Source organism: Pseudochaenichthys georgianus, chromosome 13 (assembly GCF_902827115.2).
Source record: "Pseudochaenichthys georgianus chromosome 13, fPseGeo1.2, whole genome shotgun sequence".
NCBI classification, from domain to species: domain Eukaryota; kingdom Metazoa; phylum Chordata; class Actinopteri; order Perciformes; family Channichthyidae; genus Pseudochaenichthys; species Pseudochaenichthys georgianus.
The window spans coordinates 31,512,258-31,535,498 of NC_047515.1; the positions used below are offsets into that span (position 1 = coordinate 31,512,258).

Consider the following 23,241-nt stretch of genomic DNA (forward strand, 5'->3'; position numbering starts at 1 on the left):
CAACTAATTTAATTCATGGATCTAATGAATGCCAGTAAACAGTTGATGCAAGTATGTTTTTTTGACAAAATAAAATGTAAAAAAACATACTTGTGACTTAAAATTATATTTTTGTGATAATAACATAGAATTGGCCCAGAAATTAGTAAATGTTTCCCCACTTATTATTTGCAAGCAACATAAGATATAATAAATAGAACATCTCTTTATTTCAGACTTTGCCAAAAAAGAGAACATTCCTAAAAATAGACATACAATTCAACATTCAAATATATATAAATATGAAATGCTAAATAAATGGTTGATGGTTCATGGTTGTTTCAGGCACACAATCAGAAATATCAAGATGTTGGTTCTTTGCAGAAACCCCCATCTCCTAATTTCTTTGCATCAGTAACTTGACTTTCTGGAGATATGTATAAAAGAAAATAATAATGACATACACTTTGCCAAAACCCTGCAGAAGTTTTTCTCATAACATAAGAAAATAACTTTACATGTACAATATAAATAATAATAAAAACAACTAAGAATACTGGCTTGAGGTGTAGTGTAGGTTTGCTTTGTATAAAGACAGATTTTGATACACGTATATGAACAGCAAACAACATGAGTAAAACAAAGATCCAATACGAATCCGGCCCCTAAACCCTCTCCCTACTTCCACTCCTTTTATATGTTTAAAACACAGAAGATGGGTTCATTTCGTTGTATAATTACAGAGACTGTTGCAAAAACCAGGCAGCTTAAAAACTTGTTTACATAAAAAGAAATGCCACCAAAAGCTTCAAAGTTGTATTCTCCTGGATGTGCTTAGGTTGCCTCTTCCATAGTAAAACATGGTTACGAAACGTAATAGTTCCTGCTTCTGTCGTAGAGAAGTTAATCATGAAGATTGCCGTTGTATCTATACCTTACGCCTCAAAGAAGGGTGCTTCATTCAGCTGTGAGTGTAAATACAACACCAACAGAAAGTGGGAGGGTGTAAGGGCCAGATTAGAACTGGGCTAAAGATTAAATCAGGTGTCCATTATATGTCCACTCGTGAAAGCAAATCCCAGCAGATTCTGATGATGAAAAGCAACATTTCCCTGAAGGCGATCCTCAAATCCTCTGTCTGTGAGTGGGACACACTGACACTTTTTGGTCAGTAGAGCCTGGTTGGTACTGGTTCTTTGTTGTGTTAAGTAAAGGTCAAATTAAATTCGGCTGACTCTTAACTCGTTCTTGATTCCAAAATGGATGTTTTCCACATGGTTCCATCTCTGTGTTAATCTTAATTAACTGTTTTTTTAAAGACAAGTCTGTCGATCCCTGCGTGATGTTTCCGCCTGGTGCACTGAAAGATGAAAGACGTATTTACTCCATGGGGATGTGCCAGGGAAACGATAAAATCCAACAGCAACTTTAGTGGAGGATCTGAGCGGGCTGGTCTCTTCTGTTTTTCTTGCTTCTTGAATATTATAACATCAGTCGTGGGTTTGGCTGTATTTTAAGGTTGTTTTTCTGCTGGATCTTTTGTGACCGTAGGAGGGATGCATATGAATAAACAATATAGTCTGTGAATGTTCAAGTTCTTTTGCCCACTTTCATATGTCAAATGGCAAATGTCAGCTTGGACGTTCGATCAGCTGAAGGACTCCTTGTTGAATTCAAAGGTTGTTCCAGAGGATCGGGCTGAGTTACACAGTCTGTGAAGAGTCTTGGAGATGCCCTTTGGTCCGCAACAGAAAACCCCAACCCGCTTACTGAAACCACAGATAGAGGGAGAAAGAAAGAGAGAGACAGGTTTAACGGCTTCCTTATAACTTGTGAGTGTAAGGGTCACTGCCTTTCTGTGATCAGCCGCTTAACACTGATAGGGATCAGGATCTTTCAGTAAAGGGGTAAAGCAGCAGACAAACGTTGTATCTGATAAAAGCCTATCTTACAAAGTAATATCAATGAAGGTGTCTGTTTGTAAAGAGGCAGAGATGAAACCTTTCCAAATCAGGTGCATGAATTATACACGTATACAAAAACACTAAATCGAGTGTTTCCCATAGTTGACCGACTGTGCCTCTGCTACCTCTGACAGGCTCTGATTCATCACAGACAGGTGTTACGGCTTCCTGTTAATGTTGTCAGGGTGTAACATGCTTTAAAAAAGTGTAACTCTCCCCGTCGGGGAATTGAACCCCGGTCTCCCGCGTGACAGGCGGGGATACTGACCACTATACTAACGAGGAGCTTTTATCAGGTCACATGACCTTCAAATAGGAAGTCATCAATCAAAGGCTAAAAATGCAACAAAAAAAACCTGGATTTGATCAATATACAGTATGACTTACATTTTAAATTAATCATTGATATTTTATCATTTATCAAACACTGGGGGGAAAATAAGCTGTTTTTTACAGTACGATCAAAGATATGCCCAATAATTGATCAAATCAATGACATTATTATTATTATAGACATATTTCTATTTGTCTCGATGGCCTTGTTTTGTGTTTTAACACAATGCATTTCTGTTAAGATAAGGTCACCAAAAGCTGTTTGCCACAAGTAAATTACTATAGAAGTGCTCGTGCTGGAACAATATGAAACAATTAATACAGTGTATTGAGACAAAGTATTTAGACGTAATAACACTGGAGAGCATCTTCACCCCTGGACATTCGAAATCTACTTACTGCTTATTGGTCTTCCCGATCTCATCAAACAGTAAATTCCACCTGGGCCGACCAACCAGCAGCCTCGAGGTGAGTGGACGGTACTTCTCCTCCGACATGCTCTGGAAAAGAAATAATAAGATAAAACATCCACAGTTTTCACAATCCTGCAATAACTGCAATAACACTTACATATTATCCCTTTTTAAGTTTTTAAGCAAATAGTTGGACGTGTAAATCCAGCCATTATGGAAGAAACCTATCCTTCATGATATATTCCATATTTCCTTTACTAGAGACATCTGACCAACTCAGTAGCGGATTGATGACACTTTTTTAGAAGAAAATCCATTTTGACATTTATAGGTTAAAAGATCCCAATCAGGATCCTCCACTTCTCTTGCTTTCTCCTGTTAACCTTTAAACTGTGGCAGCCTGTGCGCTCCAGTTAAAGGGCCATTAAACGTTATCTGTAGTGCAAACAGCTTTGCGCAGTTATCAGCAAAGCCGAGCCAAATTCAGGGGCTGCAAGGTGGGATTAAGTGGAAATGAGCTGCGTGGGTTGTTTCTGTATCAGCCATGAAAGTTATTGAGATACTGAGCCTTGTCACAGTTCATTATTGAGCTTTTGCAGATTAAAATAATGGCCTTAAATCCACCAGGTAAATCTATAATGTATCTGAGCTCCTGTATGGTGCACTGTAGTATTTTATGTATTTATGTCTTTTTAGAAGGTCTTGACAGTGTTGTTTTACTTTGCAATCATAGATAAAACATTTTAAAGATTATATCATCCATCTGCAATGTAAAGAGGCGATTCAACAGAAATCAAATAAAGTGCAGAACTAACTTTTTGGAATGCTGGATCAATCTGGGGTTAGAGACTGACAAGCCAAAAACCTCGGTATATCTCAAACCATTCCCATAGTACACAGGTGTGAGTGAAAAGTTGGGTGACATGTCACTTCCTTTTTGTGGTTAGCTGTTAAACTCTGATACGGATCAGGATCTTTCAGTAGATGGGTGAGGCAGCACAAAAGAGTGTTATCTGATTTGCTGCCTTTACCAAAGCTTGTCTTATAACAAAGAACAACGAAACTGGATATCTGCACTGAGTAAGATCATTCGTTCATGCATGTTTTGTGCATGAACACAAATACTACATTGAGTGTTTGTCATAGTTCACCGACTGTGCCTCTGCTACCTCTGACAGGCTCTGATTCATCACAGGCAGGTGTTACGGCTTCCTGTTAACTTGGTCAGGGTGTAACGTGATTGAAAAAGGTGTAACTCTCCCCGTCGGGGAATTGAACCCCGGTCTCCCGCGTGACAGGCGGGGATACTGACCACTATACTAACGAGGAGTTTTTGTATAGGTGTCACATGACGCGTAATTGGAATTCAGTAACAGAACATTAAACATTCCAAGTGAAAATCCTGGTTTTGTTTTCCTATTTGATACATCCATATCTGACATGTTTCCTGATTATCAATAGTTTTGCTTGATCCCATCAACATAAACTATGTAACACTACAGGAATTATTAGCAGCTATTTACAGTATGATCAGAAATATGCCCAAACAATTGATACAAAAAACAGAATGTGAATTTCCCAAAAATAAATAAAAAGTGCTGATACAATCTGACGCAATAAATATTGTGTAGTTCAGAAAGATAATAGACACAATACACAGACTTACACCAACATACACAACTTGAATGCCCTGTAGCTTCTCTTTCTGTCATATACCGCCCTCTAGTGGTTGAGCTTTGACTGGTACAATATATCAATGAAAGATAAATGAGTGAAAAGTAATAGCAATGATAAGATGAACGAAGAGTGTGTGTGTTTGTCACACCTACCTGCAGGTTGTCTGTCTGACTGACGTACAGTTTCAGATTAAAGTAGTCCGGTCGGTTTTCCTGCCAAAGCTAAACGACAAACACAGACATAGCATCTGTTTTAGTTTTCATTTCATTTGTGATTCTTTGCATGTACTTTGATTTGATTGCACCATATTTCTACATCCACTTTGTTTTACTTCAATGAGATTTAAAAGCACAGGGGCCACAGTAACGTCTCCCCTGCTCACCTGCGGTCTTTTGCGCTTTTTAACCTCTGACCTTCCCCTTCATTTTAAACACCTGAAATAACTTTATTTGACCTGACAGAGCAAATACCCTTTCTCAATAGCGAAAGTGTTAATATAACGATGGTGGATTATAATTGCTTGTAAACTATGCTGGCTTTTTTAAGGTTAAAGCAGGGGCATGCACAGACATTTTAGGGGCAGTGGCTCAGGTAAAAAAAAATCGAATCTTCTGACATAAGGCTGTCATTCAAAGACTGAAAAATACTGGATACTAGTCGGACAAACAAACTCTGAATATGAGCCAGAGATGAATCCACCATGTTTCAATTGATTGAACATGAAGGCTTCAGCATGCTGACTTTGTCCCTACCTTGTGATGAAGGGCACACAGCAGCTCAGCAAACCAGTAGAAGGACTTGAGCTCCCTGCAGACCCACACAAAGTACAACCTCTGCAACCTGAAACCTGTCCACCCGTCACTAAAGAAACAAGACAGAAAGAAAGAAAGATATGAATAATTTCCTAAATTGCTTTTCATTTGCCAGTGTATGATATTCTTTTTCATAACTCACAGAAGAGCATGCAGTACGCAGGCAAAAGGCGTGACTCCTATTCCACCCGCGACACAAACACTGACGTCGTAGTTAAACACTTCCTCTGATGGACTTCCAAAGGGACCGTCCACGTAAAGCCTGAACATACAGTGTAGACAAAAACATTAAACAAGCAACTGGAAAAATATACACATATGTATTTACACTTTTCCCTCAGGGTAAAAAAACACATAACAAAGAAATATCCTGCATGGGAAATCCCACTGTCAAATCCTTAAAACACACACACAAACACACACACACACACACACACACACACACACACACACACACACACACACACACACACACACACACACACACACACACACACACGTCATCCCTAAAACAGCTGCTCAAATACTTTTGAAATCAAATTAAAAAAAATACACACACAAAGTTACATCTTTCTCACACACACACACACACATTACAAACACATAGACACTGTATAAACGTACCAAGCAGAGGAAAAACAGAAGATTTCTTTGCTTTAAGAAATTACATAAAGACACAAAACTCTAAATTGAGTCAAGAAAGAATGCTTGGCAATGTTACAGCAGCCTTTACCCACCCCAACACTCACAACTGGGCCAACTGACGCTTGGCTCAGTGTTACTGTCCCATAATCACAAGTACTGTGCTCAGTAACACTTCAGAGAACTACCAAAAACCAAGCGCCACGGAAGTGCGGCTGACGTTAAAGGTGACATGTCATGCTTTTCCGGTTATTGCCCGTCCCCTTGTGTGTTATGAAGGTTTTTATGCATGTAAACGGTCTGCAGAGTCAAAACCCTCAAAGTACACCATGTAGCGAGTAAAACTCTAAAACAGAAAATACCTCCCCAAAACGCCTCGTTGGAGATACGTCATTGTCCATTTGATTCTTCCGGGTACATCATGATGTCATGTCGTCCCCGGAACGAAATGGACCAATCTGTGGAGCCGTTACGTTACGTCCGCGGAGCCGTTACGTTAAGCCCCCGCTGATTAGTCCAAATTGACCAATCCACGGACTTCCTCACACACTCAGTGCATGCAGCTCTGCTGATTTCTCCTCCCTGGCTGCAGGCTGATAACAGACAGTTGGGATCGCGGCGAAATTCTCTCTGCAGACCCATTCTCACAGCGTTTATCAACCTTTTTCTTACTCAATATCAAGCCACCCTTATTGTTTTGACTTCGGCTGTGACTTTGTGTGTGCTCAGGGTGAGTTTGGCTGTGTTTCGCTGTGTATCGCTAAACAAGGAAATCACACCTCCACGGAGCTTAGCGCGATTCACAACGTCCCGACTGGTCCTGACTAATCGGAGCACACTGGGCTCACAGGGAGGGGGGGCAAGAGCTGCAACGAGCCGTTTAGTGGAGAGAGTGAATACACATACTTTACAGAGATGCTGTATGCGGAACCAATGTGAGTTTGGAAAATTGCACAGTATAAATCTATTCTAGTAGACCTCAACAATGGAATTATGATCAGTGGAAATGGCCATGACATGTGACCTTTAAAGCAAATGTTTATAGTGGCCAAACGGTGGTACTACAACGTATGTGTCAGTCCGTGGCGTCATTGGGCCAATAAAGACTTTTCCCCATTGACTTAGATAGGGAAAGAGAGTCTATAAATCAAAATCAATAAAAACGTTAGCCCTCAAGACTGAGGACATTTTGGCTTCATGCGCCACTGAGCAACTTTCATAGGAATGAACGGGGTCCTGTCTCCAACTCAGTATCCAGTTTTCTTTATACATCCATGACTTAAACATTCATGAATATATTTCTTTAACAACAATAAAACCTGTATCAATATTGCAGATATTGTATATTTCCAAAAATGTCTGACTATTTGTCTTTCTTGAAAACAATTTTTTTTTTAAATGGTATTAACAATATATGCATGTAATTAGTCGAACTACAACAATACATGGAAATTAACCCTAACTTTGCATTGTTGTACACCTTGACAATCTTTATAGAGTGAGGGGGGTCTGGGGGTTTCGATGGTTTGTTTAGCTCGGGTTTACTGTCGCAAAACAAACTCATCTCCCTCTCCATCTCTGCCTATCTCTCTCTCAAACACAGAGCAGGAAGAGGAGGGGGTCAGAGGTCAGGAGGTCAAAACCTCTGACCCCTCTGTGATTCTGCGCCTTCATGAGAAATCATGTAAGCCACATCACACACACACACACACACACACACACACACACACACACACACACACACACACACACACACACACACACACACACACACACACACACGTACTTTGGGTATCTCCTCTGTTGCACCATGGGAAGGATCTCCAAGTCTATCCTTGGTTCAGGAAGTAACAGCTGTGTGAACCGCTCTGAGGGGAGGAGAGGTTTTAAGTTTCATATTATTTCATCCACTGATCTAACTCTCTAAGAATGGAGAGTGACATCAAGATTACCATGTAAACAATACTGTACAGTTATTGTCATATTTAGAAGTGTCTTTACATTCCCACTCAATGCTTTCCATTGTTTCCTTACAACATGTGGTCACGGCAGATTAAAGGGCCAACACAAACAGACCCACTTCCCTTTCTGTGTTCTGAAAGCATGTGTGTGGGGTTATGTACTGTAGCAAGTGGAAAAAAGTGTACATGTTCTCGATCATGTCACAGGCTCCCAAAGGCCAACGCTTCCTCTAGAAGTTAATGCCGTTTAAGTCTGCTGTATACAAATGGAGCTAATGCATAAGAATAAAAGAAAATGCAAGGATAGGATAGCGTTTCTTGTCTCTGATCTACTTTAAATGTATGTAAAGTTCTTGTGCCCCAGATGTACAGATTTGCAGCCCTTTAGAAGAAAACCAACAAGCTCTGTAAGTGTTAAATAACTGTGTATTATTTATTTGTGTGCCCATGCAGCATGGCAACTCAAGTTTTCCATCGAGACAATAAAACTGTGGGAACCATGCACACACAAAAGTGAGAAATACCAGTAGACACAGAGGCACACTCACACATACAAATGTAGGTTTTTGTAAATGCCTCCCCAGAGACAAGGGAAAAAACAAAGAGACTTCCATCCCTCGACTCTGATAGGCAACAAAAAATGTGTGTGTGTGTGTCTATTTGTCGGTCCTTTTATCTCTGCGTTTCTGCACATGTAAGCATATGAGTGTGTGTGTGTGTGTGCGTGCGTGCGTGCGTGCGTGCGTGCGTGCGTGTGTGTGTGTGTGTGTGTGTGTGTGTGTGTGTGTGTGTGTGTGTGTGTGTGTGTGTGTGTGTGTGTGTGTGTGTGTCCGCCCACCAGTCCAGTCTCCCACGACTCGGAGATGAACGCCAAACGTTTCCTTGTTCTCTGTGGGACACTGCAAGGAGTTAGAGAGAGAGCAGACAGTGAGTCACAACACAATACACACACAGAGACATACACAAGAACACACACTCCTAGTTTTTGGACTAATGTGCAACTAACACAAAGACAGACATGCACACACTCAACCATGCTGCATAGCGAGAACTCTTTTCATTACATTTTACAATGCACGCACACACACCCACACACACACTGATACACACAACCTTCCTGTTGGCAGGCTGCGTTACTAGCCTCAGGGCTCTGTCTGCTCTCTGTCAGTGTGATTCGCTGCCCTCCTCCTCAGAGCTCCATAACACACCAGGCATGCACATACTGGTGTATGTGTGTGTGTGTGTGTGTGTGTGTGTGTGTGTGTGTGTGTGTGTGTGTGTGTGTGTGTGTGTGTGTGTGTGTGTGTGTGTGTGTGTGTGTGTGTGTGTGTGTGTGTGTGTGTGTGTGTGTGTGTGTGTGTGTGTGTGTGTGTGTGTGTGTGTGTGTGTGTGTGTGTGTGTGTCTCTTTGTGAGTTTGAGTCAATTCCTGAATGCTGACTTAACAGCATGTTTGTGTGTCTTCCGCTTTTACCTCATACAATCTGGACTTAATCTGAAAACATTTACAAACAATCTGAAACTGAATATATCTGGACGACCCAGCTGTCATTCACATGTCAGCCAGCAGCAGAGGAGGGCGGGATGTTGAGAGAGACAAATAACTGCATGTTCTTTGCCAGGGGGAAGAACGTTTTAGAAACTGTAAAGACGTGTGTGTGTGTGTGTGTGTGTGTGTGTGTGTGTGTGTGTGTGTGTGTGTGTGTGTGTGTGTGTGTGTGTGTGTGTGTGTGTGTGTGTGTGTGTGTGTGTGTGTGTGTGTGTGTGTGTGTGTGTGTGTGTGTGTGTGTGTGTGTGTGTGTGTGTGTGTGTGTGTGTGTGTGTGTGTGTGTGTGTGTGTGTGTGTTTGCATTGTGTCATGAGTGAGGAATGTGCTGCAAAGGGTCTTACCGTTGTGAGTGTGAAGGGATGGTTCTCAAATGAAGAGACACCTGGACAGTTAAGAACAATATACTGAGAAAGAGAAGGAGGAGATGGCGAGACAGAAAGGGGCAGAAAGAGACAGAGAGGATTAGAGGGGGGCATGTTGAGAGCAAACCAAAGAAAGTGCAGGAGAAAAAGTTAAACCTTTTAACTTAGGAATCATACAGCAGAGGCGTTTATATCGTTCTCATAAAACATAATTTGTCAAACTTAATAGCAAAGTAGTTCAAACATTGAGGAGATAAAGATGTAATGTCTTCTCACCTGTCCAGGTCGAGCTTTAAAGTGTTTCTTCAGCATGCGCAACTCGATGACATCACAGGGGTGCCTGATGACTGTCACTATGGTTACAGGGTCGCTGCTCCGGATGTAGCGGTAGAAACGCTCGGCACAGTAAAGACAGAGAGGGCCGGACACCCAAAGCCATGTCTACAAATACACAAAGAAAAAAACGGATTTTCTCCATCGTTATATTAACACTTGAACGTTCTAACAAGTAATGGAGGCATTTCAAAAGAAGACTGGCACAAATACAAAAACTAATTATAGCTTTCATTTAATGCTGAAGGCTGCTTTGCTGTCTGCACATGAGAGACATAGTGGGTTTTGCCATTCACACTTACAGTTATTTTGAGTTTTACATTAACGTTACATTACGACATTTGGACCGACACACTGTTTTACAGGCATTACAGCATGTTGTTGAGAAATGGTTACCTGAACCACTTTTCTCTGCGCTGCCCTGCAGAGAGGTTTGCTTTGATAAGTGTACATTTTCGACAGCCTTCAGATGGACTCTGATGAAGTGTTGTTACTGAAGTATTTTAAACATATCTGCAGACATGCTTAAGCTAGATTTTATAGCATTTTATAAGATAAACTTCTAATTATTAGGACAGCGATCACGCAACCAAGATCGTTACCCCTGTTCCCTGGCTTATTGTCACACCAGGTGTATTACAATGAAGTATAAAGTAGCTAGTTCTATTGAGTTACATTTTTTTTAAAGATACAAATGGACAGTGTATTAACAGGCTGTTTACATTTGTAAAATAACCTCCATCTGTGTTCACTTTGGATTTTAAAAAGATGTAACTTCAGATCCATTCTTACTTTTGCAAAGTGAACACATCAATGCTGTAGATGATTCCATCTCAAAATTCAAACAGGAGGTGGAATTTTTTCCCTCAAGGCTGCTTATAATTTCGATCTGGGTGGTATAAAAGACTGCAGCGTTAGCTCTGATACAGGACACGTTGGGGAATCCTACGTTGCCTTTAATCAAGGCTGGTTCTCCTAACACAACAAAGCTCTGAATCGAGAGTATATTTGTGAGAACACACGTGAAATCTCTCCACTTTTCTATCTGTGGTTCTGCTTCTTTTTGTTTGCAGTTACCCTGAGCAGACTAATTGCTCACAACTCCATTAAAACCTGCAAAGCACAATGGGGTTTAAGAGGGATTTTATGGAACCAGCTCGCTGCTTAACGACCATGTGCAAACACATAATCACACCCGCAGGAAGAAACGCACACAAACACCGGCCTTGAAGTAGGAAGAGGATGCCTGCCCCTCCCCTACAGCACTGCACCTCTAATAAACTGCCTCCGACACCTCCCAAATACTCAACACATGTATTCACTACTTATACAAAACTTTACAACACACCCACACAAACACACACACACACCTGAGGGTAGTGCGGCTGGAAGTGAGCCTCCTCTCCGCATCTTCTCTCTTCGTCCTCACCCGCCTCCAGCTCCTCACCCTGCTGCTCCGTGCTGCTCTGATTGGCTCCGAGGCAGCCAGGAGGGTGGCCCTCTAAGTTGGTCTGATACTTCAGAGCTCCTCTGATGGAAAGACAAGAATCAAGATGATGTTAGAGATGGGGATTTTAGTGTAACATAAAGGATTGCCTGTAAAGTACTTGTACACTATGTTTGTGTATGTTCAGCCTAGGACCACATATGTGAGAAGAAAAATAAGTATAAATTATGAATTTCTATGAGGGTATTAAAAAATTCCAACATCCTGATTTTCCATTAAAAACTCTTAGAAAATGTAATTAAAATGAAATGCTGTCTTGAGCCACTGACATTATATTAGCATGTAAAATAGGTCTATAACAAGACTATTCATTTAGGAAGGGATTCAGTTAAACACTGCATGATTTATTTTAGTAAACTTGAGCAAATGTAGAGATGTCTCCAGCTGTCAGTGGGAGTCACCAATATTTGCTGACATTCACATTTGAAGCTAACTCTCATCTTGATTTCTGTAAGAATTCAGAGACAAACCCACACACAAGCACACACACGAGCACACACACAAGCACACACACGTAGATGTAATGCTTAGCCCAGACACCTACCCGACCATGTGCACCATGAGGATGATGTAGAAAACAATGAAGAGGTTGTGTGTGTACCAGAAGATCTCATAGTTGGACAACCTGAAAAAGAAGCATCATATAGGATTTAAGGAGCTCTTCTAACACTAAGGATTTTCAAAAGAGATATAATTATGAAAATGTAAATATAAATGAGGAATTATAACGTTGTAATATGATATAAGGAAACCAGAGAACAAGAGGCACAAAAAGAGCAAAGACAACAAAAGAAGAAAGCGAGGTCAGAGTTTGTTCAGGACCAGACGCACAGACTGCCAGCACAGAGCCTGAGTAAGCAGGACATCAGAGGTCAATATTAAAGGGGTCATTACACACAACGACCCCCCATAAATACTGCAAACAATGAGCGTCATCAAACCCTGTATTCATCCTCTGCTACTGCAACTTCTGTCATGTTTGGTTTCTTAAAGTATACCCTGTTTCTGCAAAGAGACACCACGCAGCCGAGCATCTTCGTTTATTATAAAACTAAATGAAAGTGTTAAGTGATCATTGCTTCATAATCCAGTGATTTTACCCTTAGCCTATATTTGTAAAGTTTCGTAAAACTGTCTCAAAGGAAAACAGATGTATAACATAAACATTTGCACATTTAGTATACCTTACTAATAGAATCTGTACAAATATATTCCCATTAAAACAAATCTCTGCTCAGTAGTGTGCTATGGGAGACCCTCATACTGTATGTTTTCAGTATAAGTATTGTATTAAAAGGGCTTGATCAAAGCAAAACACCTAAAGTTGTTTTCTTTTGTCCAGCATTAACAGGATGACAACACATGTTAAGGCTGGCTTAAATATAAATACTTTTAATATTATCATATGTCAGAATTAAAGACACATTGTTTTCGCTTTTTTTTTAAAACATTGTTTTCAGTGTTTTGGACACACAAGCATAGCAATGATGTTCAGGTATATCTTGATCTACTCATATTTAACCAGTCTTTTTTATATATTCTGTTATTTATAAATCTTTGCATTATTGTTTGAGTAATCTTCAGGGCACTATTGTCTGGTAATATCACTGGACCATTGTGAGTCATTATGCAGGTATTTCTGGTGCGGCAGCCTTCATCCCTGCACTCAAGACACTTCCCCAAACTCTTATCTAAAGCCCTAAGTGGTCTGGAAAAGCCTCTTATCCTCTGTTTGATTACGGAAGAAAGCAAGGACAGCACTTGCACGAACACACACACATATATACGCACACATACACGCACGCACGCACGCACGCACGCACGCACGCACGCACACACACACACACACACACACACACACACACACACACACACACACACACACACACGTATGCACACATGCAGAATGGGTGACCCTCTATGACCCTCTATGACAGAGCCATGAGTGGAACACTTAGTGAGGATTTCATCTGTAACAGAGGTCTGTTAGCACGTCTCCTTATGGTTTCCATTTTGAATTTCTCTTTGACCTGACACGCAAGATGAACTCAGGCAGAAACAAAAAGGAAACAGAAACAATACAAAGAGATACATAGCAAAACAGATACATAAATACAAGCACAAAATAAGCTGTACTAAGATAACTAGATACCAGGCTCCCATTCATTTAAATGAAAAAGTTGCAAGACAGCAAACCATTCAAAAAAGTTTTTTTCTCTCACACGTGCAAAGCTCATAGACATTGAGATGTGATATTCTAGGTTTGTGGAACCTTTTATATTCATGGGGGTCTGGCTGACCTACCGTACGCAGTAGGAGGATGAGGTGAACATCAGGAAGAGGATGAGAACCAACAGGACGCCCGTGACTCCTGGGACTGAAGAAAATCAGGCAATTAAAATAGGATACATTAACATGAGATACATTTAATAGCAGGCAAGCAATCCTGTTCTTTATATGGACTCATTTTACTCACTGAAACAGCAAAACATTGGATTAAGATAAGTCTGAACACAGCATGACTTCCTTCTCTCTTCCTGAAATAAAAGCCACTCTAATCTGCAAGATGTTTACACCCTTAAATTGTTTTAAGTATCCCCTTTACCAGCATAAACATCACACACACACACACACACACACACACACACACACACACACACACACACACACACACACACACACACACACACACACACACACACACACACACACACACACCTATGGTCAGAATGAAATACTGTATAAAAAAGTAGTGCTTCTTACTTGTGGTCAAAATGATCAGTTTGGGGTCCTGTGAAAGATACATAGAAAATGGGTTAGGTGTGCAGAAGTGGTGTAAAGGGATAGTACTTCCTCCTCTGACTCAGTTTTTAAATTGTTCAACAACTACTTGTGCCACTCTTTGTGTTTGCAACTTAGTGAAACACTATAAATGCCTTTAAGGAGATTTCCCATCATTCTGTAAGCTTACCTCGCCCTAAAGGTCACAGGGAGAGTTGGGGTTAGACATGTTCTTGTGATGGTTATGGTTAGAGGCAAGGAATGCATCAAGTCAATAGGGGGCCTCAAAAGTAAAAAGGACAAAACGTGTTTGCGTCTCACCTCTCCTCTGTAGCGAGCCAAATTGAGAGCAGGAAAATCCTCTGAGTAGCTCACACTGAAGTTGACAACGTTCGCCAGGTGGGCAGACACATGTACAACTACAGAAGAAGAGAAAGAGTTACACAGTATTCATTTGAAACACATTTGTTGTGCACAGACAACAGCACACATATGGAACAGCTCCTCTGCTTTAAACACACACAGACACGCACGCACACAAAGTCTTAATTATAATGGTCAAAATGATCTGCAAGGGGACACTCGTACAAACATTTCTTTGTATATTCAGCAGAAAGTCAGCAAAATATTCTCCTGACTCACTGAAACACACACACACACACACACACACACACACACACACACACACACACACTCGCACACACCTCCCTGACATCATAGGCTAACCATGCAGCCATTCGACAGCTGATGGAATTAGAGGGCGTAATCATGAGGCACAAGAGTCCTTTTTTCTCACTCACATCCTCTCTCACTCCCATTGCTCCCCCCACCCCCCTTTTCTTCTCTCCATGTCTGTCTCTCTCCCATCCCTGCTGTCTTCATTGTCATTTGCTGCCTCAACACTTTGGAACTCCGCTATTATAACATGAGAGCTTTGCCTGAAGGGTCTATGTGAGTGTGTGAGTGTGTGTGTGTGTGTGTGTGTGTGTGTGTGTGTGTGTGTGTGTGTGTGTGTGTGTGTGTGTGTGTGTGTGTGTGTGTGTGTGTGTGTGTGCGTGCGTGCGTGCGTGCGTGCGTGCGTGCGTGCGTGCGTGCGTGCGTGCGTGCGTGTGTGTGTGTGTGTGTGTGTGTGTGTGTGTGTGTGTGTGTGTGTGTGTGTGTGAATGGCAGTGAAGAAATAAGACGTAAGCTTACAGAAGATGCCATAGTGAAGAGAATTGTTCTATGGATCCGTTTTCTGTTAGTAAACATGGAAGCAGAGTCATCCTCTGAGCACGGCAGCTCATGCAGCCTCGAAAGTTGTGTTGCCTTGATTTTTTTACAATGGATGAAAAAATGTGAGTTTCTTTAAAATGTGTAAAGGAACTCCCTCTCTTGGACTGACAGCGTTCCTTGAGAAAGTTATTAGGCAACGGGACAAGATGGGTGAACCCTAACCTTACACGTTCACTAGTTTGGACATTCTGATAGGATTACAGGAATAAAATGTAAATACAAATCCATAAAAAAAACTATTATGACAGGATCACTAATGGCGCGTTTCCACTGCAGCGGGTAGCTCGCTTTAAGCGTGCCGAGCCGTGCGGGCCCCGTTTTTGGTTGCGTTTCCACTTGGCCTAGTTTTGGCCCGGGGCTACTTTTTCACCTTTTTTCTGGCCCGACTAAATCGTGGTTCTAGGGCCAGGAACAACCAGGCTGAGTCGGGCTGAGTATGCTAAACTAGAGAGAGGATCGCTGGCAAGGGGGCTACAACTACAACAAGATGAACATATTTGACCGTGATTTAATTGTAATACACGTTTCAAAATGATGCCGAAGTAACAACATACTGATACCGGTTAGTAAAAACCATGAATTAATGCTTTGACAAGTCTGCAGACAGACGGCAGGCGAAAAACCCTTTTAAAATGCGTGTTTTCTAAATGTAGCTTGGCTAAGCTAACGTTGTATATGCTCCGACCGTCCACACTCACAGCAACGGCCTATACAGACATAAATAAAGCAGCGACTGTATTCACCATGACACAGGCAGTCTGTGGTTTGTACTTGTTTAACTTTTGTCTAGTTTCTGAACAGATATGAAGAGCTGTGAGCTCTGAGTGCTAAGAGCTAACGGCTGTGTTGTTTTTTGGGGCGCTCATTGAAGATGACGTCACGGCTCCGCCTACACTGTGTTACTATAGTTACTGCTCCAGTTCCTAAACTGTAACGGAGCGTCCACACTACAGCTCCAAAAATAGCTTGGAGCTGGGCGTGTCTGGAGCTTGGGGATTTTATTCAAGCAACACGGCCAACAACCAATCACATGAATCTCCCGCCCCCGACATACAAAGCAAAAACCCCCGGGGATTTTATGCGAGCAATATATATATAAACTCCCCAAACAGGCGAAAACCTACCAGTTTCCCCCACTGTCTCTGCCACCTCCCTCCATGCCTGGTTCCTCCGGTTTGTATCCCGGGAGGTGAAGAGGGTCTGGTCATACAAAACTGGGTGATTCGCTACGGCGATAGTTAGTTTCTCCTCCGACTTTTTTTGAAAATATAGAAATGAACGGCGGGATATCTCTCCCAGCTTAGACGCGGTTTGATTGGCTAGCGCTTCAGCTGTCAGATTTTGGGAAACGGGATTTGATTGGCTGGCGCTGGCTACTCCGGCGTCCAGGCGACCAGAAGTTGAACAATGTTCAACTTCTGGTCGCCTGGGTCGCCTGAGACGCCTCGCTCGGCTACCCACAATTCAGTTCGGCGAAAAAGCGCGGCTACGTGACGTCATCCCATTGAAAGTGAATGGGCAGCTTGGAGCTGCTTGGAGCTTTCGACGCTCTCGACGCTGTAGTGTAGACGGGCCGTAATGGAAACGCAGCATTAAAGTGAGCCGGGCATAATAAGGCCTAACCAAACCGAGCGAGGCCGAGCGAGGGCTGCAGTGGAAACGCGCCATAAGAGAAAAAGCACACAGCATATTGTTTTATGTAGGTGGCTTGTGTAGTTTCACTTTATCGTGAGAAAGAGTCATGTGTTTGCAGACAGATATGAAGCCTCTCAGGAAACATAAGAATGGATAAAAGGAAGAAGCCTGTGAAGCAGAGACCCAGCGGACACACAGCTGCTGGAAGCTCTCATGATGTCATGAGGGGAGACCCACAGGAACAAGATCAGACACACACACATCCACCCACCCACCCACACCCACACCCACACCCACACACACACACACACACACACACACACACACACACACACACACACACACACACACACACACACACACACACACACACACACACACACACACACACACACACACACACACACACACACGGCAGCAACAATCTTCATGACCAGCAAGAAGGGCTTCACAGCTGGTACGCAAGGATTGCTGAGCCAGCCTGGGTCCATTTGTTAACACTTTACACACACACACACACACACACACACACACACACACACACACACACACACACACACACACACACACACACACACACACACACACACACACACACACACACACACACACACAAAGACATATGAGCTGTGGTGATAAGTGACAGTTTTTACCAGAGAAGATGCAGATGGAAACTCCACATGCCACATGAAAGGTCTTGCTCTTGTCCAGCAGTCTGCGAGTTTCTCTGCTCGATACCTGCATGAATGTGTGTTATAACACAGACAATAGTGTTATTGTTGTGGCTTAGAGTCAAGAGAAACATAACACATATACTGAGTTTTCGATATATCCTCTTCCCCCCTATATTTAGATTGTATATTTACCAACGAGGCAACTTTAATAAATCTTAACGTAAGAATCTCCCAAATGTACCTCATGGGAAACATTGCATTTAAGTAGTGAATTTCCCATATGCCCATATCTACACATGAGTAGATATAATAAAAACATACTAACAGGAACACCCTAACAGATTTTGAAAAAACTATTGTCCCTCAGAAATCGTGAACACTTTCTGGTGTTTCTTACAATTCTATAAACCATTTCATCCCATTCCTCTCTTTTTTACCACCCTTCAAGTCAGTCTCTTTCTTACCATGTGTGTTCCGCGGACAAAGGTGAGCAGGGAGCGACACATGGGCAGCAGCACCAAGCTGCAGTTCAGGTTCAGCACAGACGCAGATGCCCTGCTGATGCACAGCCCTAGCTGGAAAACACAGACACATTGTAAGGTTGCTGATGAAGCGGATGTAAAGCGATAAGGGTCTGGCGGATTAAGATAAACACTTTTGCGCAGTTACTTTTCAGATTTGGACTATTCAATGTGCGCAATGAGGGCTTGAGGCACGACTTCCCCACCACACAGGGTTTTCAAAACCACCTTTGTCCTTCTCAGTTTGGAGAGCTAATGATCGTTCTCCTTACGCCGTCTCTTTGCTGAGGCTTTGACTTCAAATAGAAAAGTATTTTGTTTTGTTTGAAAGATCACAATTTAGCTGCCTGTGTACCCAGTTAAATCTCTGTAAATGTCCACAGAATCACTTCTTCCTGTCTTTCTGTCTTCAGAACTTCTTCCAAAAGTTCTTACTCACCTAATACGCTCTTTCTCACTCTCTCAAACCTCTCATAGCTACAGCTCAATAATCAAAGCCGTTTTCATGCGGAAACACTGGATGTTCTTTTTCGTCTACAAAACTCAGCACATTTGAACACTTTCTTGGCATCCTCTTTGAGCACTGTTGGTGCCGTCTCTTGAGATTATCCATAATAAACTCAAAAAACAGTGTAAGAGATATGTTAGTGTTTAGATCTGAGAAAAAATATAAAGATGTGTGAACCATGGATCGACTCCACTTCGAGCGATAGAATTACTAACAAAGAACTGCTAACAGAGCACTTATATACTAATAAAGGACTGGCTTATCTATAGCCAGTTGAGTAGCACTTGAAATGCTTGGCTCTATGAAACCTGATGTACTTATGATTCTGTTTTCTTCAAGGTTGTGTCTTCCTGGTCCTGGTAAATAGATAAAAGCGTCAGATAAATGTAATGTAATGTAATGTAATGAAACTGAGGTCCAACATTTTAGGAGATTTATATTAATTTTTTGTTTTAAGGTCCCTCTTAGAGGAGATATCTTACTCTAAAGATGCCCAATTTTAAAATAAAAAGCTAATTGCTATACAGCTGACTGAAACATAAACTGTGTGACTGAATAGAATACTGCAGGGATCCTGAAATATAAGAATGGAGCACAAAATTAGGTCAGAATCTACATTTAGCAAGGCAAGGTTAACACAAGCATACTCAAAAGTCTGAAACCTTTACCCTTTCAAAACATCCCACGCACACTCACTCAACACAGCTTTCCAAAGACAAGCAGCTGACGGCAAAACCACAAGCAGGAGATCTGATATCCTGCTTTCTGTACATCCCCAACACCAAGAACACACACACACACACACACACACACACACACACACACACACACACACACACACACACACACACACACACAGGTCAAAGAGATAAGATGCTTAAGTTAAATCTAAATTCCTTTCAGCCGTATAAAGCTTTGAAATACATCTCCATCTAGCAAGTGAGTGCGTACACACGCACACGCACACACACACACACACACACACACACACACACACACACACACACACACACACACACACACACACACACACGTATAAACCAAACGTAAGCCCTCTGGCAAGGCATTCAGTCAAAGCCAGTGGCGTGCCCACACTTGCCCTGTGCCTCCCACTGTACAGGCAGTGCATGAATAGCTCACACATGCTGCTCACTGCCATATCTTATTTTAACTTTAATTTCTTACAAAACAGACACCTTTCTTTCAACCCATTTTGATGTTGACACTGACATAAACTATCACACAGGTATTTTGTGTGCGAGCAACAGGCACTGTCTGAGCTTAGAAAGTGTAAGGTGATTGGACGGTTATGACATTGGGTTTTGTATGATTTTCTCCGAAGACAAGGCACATTTACTGGTACAAACATGCATATAACAGACAAACACACAGGCACACACACACACACACACACACACACACACACACACACACACACACACACACACACCTCACAGACACACACACACACACTCTAACCTGAACTTGTGACAACAATTACACCAATGCTCACGAGTTAACAGGCATCAAAATTGAATTCTTGATTCTTTGTGAGATGTGAGTGTGTCCGAGACTATGCCCCGGGCTTGTGTTACAATTGGATAGGCCCTTTAGCCAACAGAGACACACACAGGCTCACATACACACACAAACACACGCACACAAGGCTTATTGCCGTCACAGAGTATTGAAGTCACAACTCAAGCTCATTAGACCTGCATGTGACAGTCGACCATCCATCACAAAACTTGCTCCTTTGATATAAATAGAAGCCAGGGGCAGCATGTTTCTTCAAAAACAGAGATTTAGTCATTGTACTGATGCACATTTAAAGTCTGATTGTTGTCATCTGGGAAGTAACTAAGAAGTGTAGCATGACCAATTTTGGGGTCAATAGGCCCTTATCACAGCAGCCATTATGGCATGTCTTTTCAGGATTAATATAGGTTTGATTAATAACATTAATGATGGTTCTGTAGGTGGGCTAGGGCCCTGGTATTGTAAATGCTGGCTCACTGGAATGACTGACAGTTAATAACCCATAATTTATACTATAATTATACCTGTGTTTACCCCGAGATGTCATGTTAAAATGGCTGCTGTAATAATACTTAATTAGTGAATATTTCACATATATTCTCTACTAATTGTGGTCAGTGTTGGGGATGCAGCTATTACTTCTGATTTCCCCCTAAAATATATCTTTTAAAGGAGATCTTTATTGTTACCTTTCAAAATAACTGCTAACTCATGAGTTTACCTGTAATCCAGATTAATCTTTTGAATACAATCAAACTTTGCGTGCACACAAACATAGTCCTAAATAGAAATCTAATCCTGAATAAGTGAAAACACCTGTTTGAGTGGAACACAGGTGTCTAGGGGCTTGAGGAAGTCCCCCCCAAAAAATGGAAAGCCATCGGACAATAGAGCTGTGTCCAAAATCACTCACTTGTTCACCCGTGATGTGTGTGTGATTGCAGACAACAATATGAGGATGTGACCACAGTAATGGCAGATCCGAAATCACTTTTTAAAGCTTCCCAGGCCACTGAGTGACTTTTGGAGAATTAAGGTAATAAAAGAACACAATAAACTACATACAACCAAATCTTCTCATCGCAAACTTTTGTACATTTAGCTATTTAATGGTCCAAGAAGTTTTGTTTGAGGAAAAAGTTAAATATGTTAATAAAACATTCATAAAACATTCATTCTTTCTTCAAAGGTTGACAAAAGAAGACTTACTTTAGTTAGTTCATTAATATTAAAACGTTGAGGGCCTTTCAAAAACTGTTGAGACACAGCTGGAAAATAATAAATAGAGAAGGCTATGAATAATGTAAATGTTTTAGGTCTTACCCCGAGCATCTTGTAGAGGTAGTGATACTGCTGTCCAGTGGAGTACAGCAGAAAGGTCTTTAAGAAGAGCCAGGTGTTTGCTCCCAACCACAGCATCTACACACACAGCACAGGAACTTCGTACAGTTAAATGTAGCATAATTATCTTAACATTGTCACATTAACATTTCAAGTTGCACCTTTCATCTTAGGCTGCAACAAGCAATACATCCTTTTTCATATTAAAGTATGAGGAGGCTGCATTGATAGCATATACAGGCTTACAATTCCCTCACTTTAGAGACTTGACAAAAGACAAAATTACAGTCAATTAATTTCTAGCCTCCTCGGGGTGAAAGTTGGTACGGAACTTCGTGAAACAAATTGCAAGTTATCTTATGATAAGGTAAAAGTTGTTGCAAGAGCTCGTGAGCAGGTACAAAAATCACGACACAAGTGGAGCTAGCCAAATGTAAAACATCTGACAAAAGTTTCCCCACCAGGACCAAGTGCTTTCCTCCCTCGTTGGCGACCCAGCTCCGCACCGACACAACCATGATGCCTTCACGGGCTCAGCAGCTGCCGAAACTTTTCCACCAAAGCCTCTGTGTGGCTTTAGGTAGAGACTCGTCCACCCTGCAGCTCTGTCTCTATGTGCCTGTCTGCGTGCGTGTGTGTGTGTGTGTGTGCGTGTGTGTGTGTGTGTGTGCGTGTGCGTGTGTGTGCGTGTGTGTGCGTGTGTGTGTGTGTGTGTGTGTGTGTGTGTGTGTGTGTGTGTGTGTGTGTGTGTGTGTGTGTGTGTGTGTGTGTGTGTGTGTGTGTGTGTGTGTGTGTGTGTGTGTGTGTGGTGTGTGCAGCTCCACAGACCGGCCGGTGTCTGCTCCGTCCACCCCCCACTCCTCCTCCGTCACTGCTGACTGCTCTGAGCGCAGTTTGACTTTTCATCCCCCGAGAACAAGTCCCAGCGACGTGACTCAATCTTAAAGTTTCTCCTCATTTCACCTCAGTTGGCTTTACAACAGGCCTGGACTATAAGTGAGCAGCGTCTTTAACATATTTCTAAAACATATTTAGGAATAAGGACTTTGTAGATAGTAAAGTAACCAACAAACACAATGGAGAACAATAGGCCTTGCTACACTGCTACTTTCTGACAATAGAGGGCGCCACAGTCTAACAATGAAGTGACCGTGTGTTCGACAGACATTCATTTTGATTCTTAAGTACATTTACTCAAGTACTATACCTAAGTAAGATGTTGAGGTACTTTACTTAAGTATTTCCATTTTATGCTACCCAAAACTTCTACTTCATTACATTTTGGAAGCCAATATTGTACTTTTTACTCCATACATTTGACAAAATTACTAGCTTCTTACTTTACAGATTCAGATTATTAGCTAATACTAATTATAAATAAACTAATACATAAACTATTATAGATAATTATAGGTTAATAACTCCAGTAGTACATCA

The 23,241-nt window shown here is 41.7% G+C and overlaps 1 protein-coding gene and 2 non-coding genes across 3 annotated transcripts; all 3 read right to left on the reverse strand.

The window, feature by feature from the left end:
- Nucleotides 1-245: 245 nt before the first annotated feature.
- On the reverse strand, nt 246-22,550 carry LOC117457511 (NADPH oxidase 4). Its single transcript, XM_034097649.2, has 18 exons — nt 22,266-22,550; nt 21,787-21,882; nt 18,360-18,470; nt 17,875-17,959; nt 14,633-14,730; nt 14,294-14,321; nt 13,835-13,907; nt 12,075-12,155; nt 11,394-11,553; nt 9,967-10,131; nt 9,670-9,732; nt 8,620-8,680; nt 7,607-7,688; nt 5,321-5,440; nt 5,119-5,227; nt 4,519-4,587; nt 2,676-2,776; nt 246-1,748 (listed from the first exon to the last, which is right to left on the reverse strand). Exons 1-18 carry the CDS (start codon nt 22,320-22,322, stop codon nt 1,628-1,630), a joined length of 1,680 nt encoding a protein of 559 aa, XP_033953540.1. The 5' UTR covers nt 22,323-22,550; the 3' UTR covers nt 246-1,627.
- trnad-guc (transfer RNA aspartic acid (anticodon GUC)) lies at nt 2,157-2,228 on the reverse strand. Its single transcript has one exon. It is a non-coding gene; the product is annotated as a tRNA-Asp (tRNA).
- On the reverse strand, nt 3,947-4,018 carry trnad-guc (transfer RNA aspartic acid (anticodon GUC)). The gene has a single exon. It is a non-coding gene; the product is annotated as a tRNA-Asp (tRNA).
- Nucleotides 22,551-23,241: the final 691 nt, after the last annotated feature.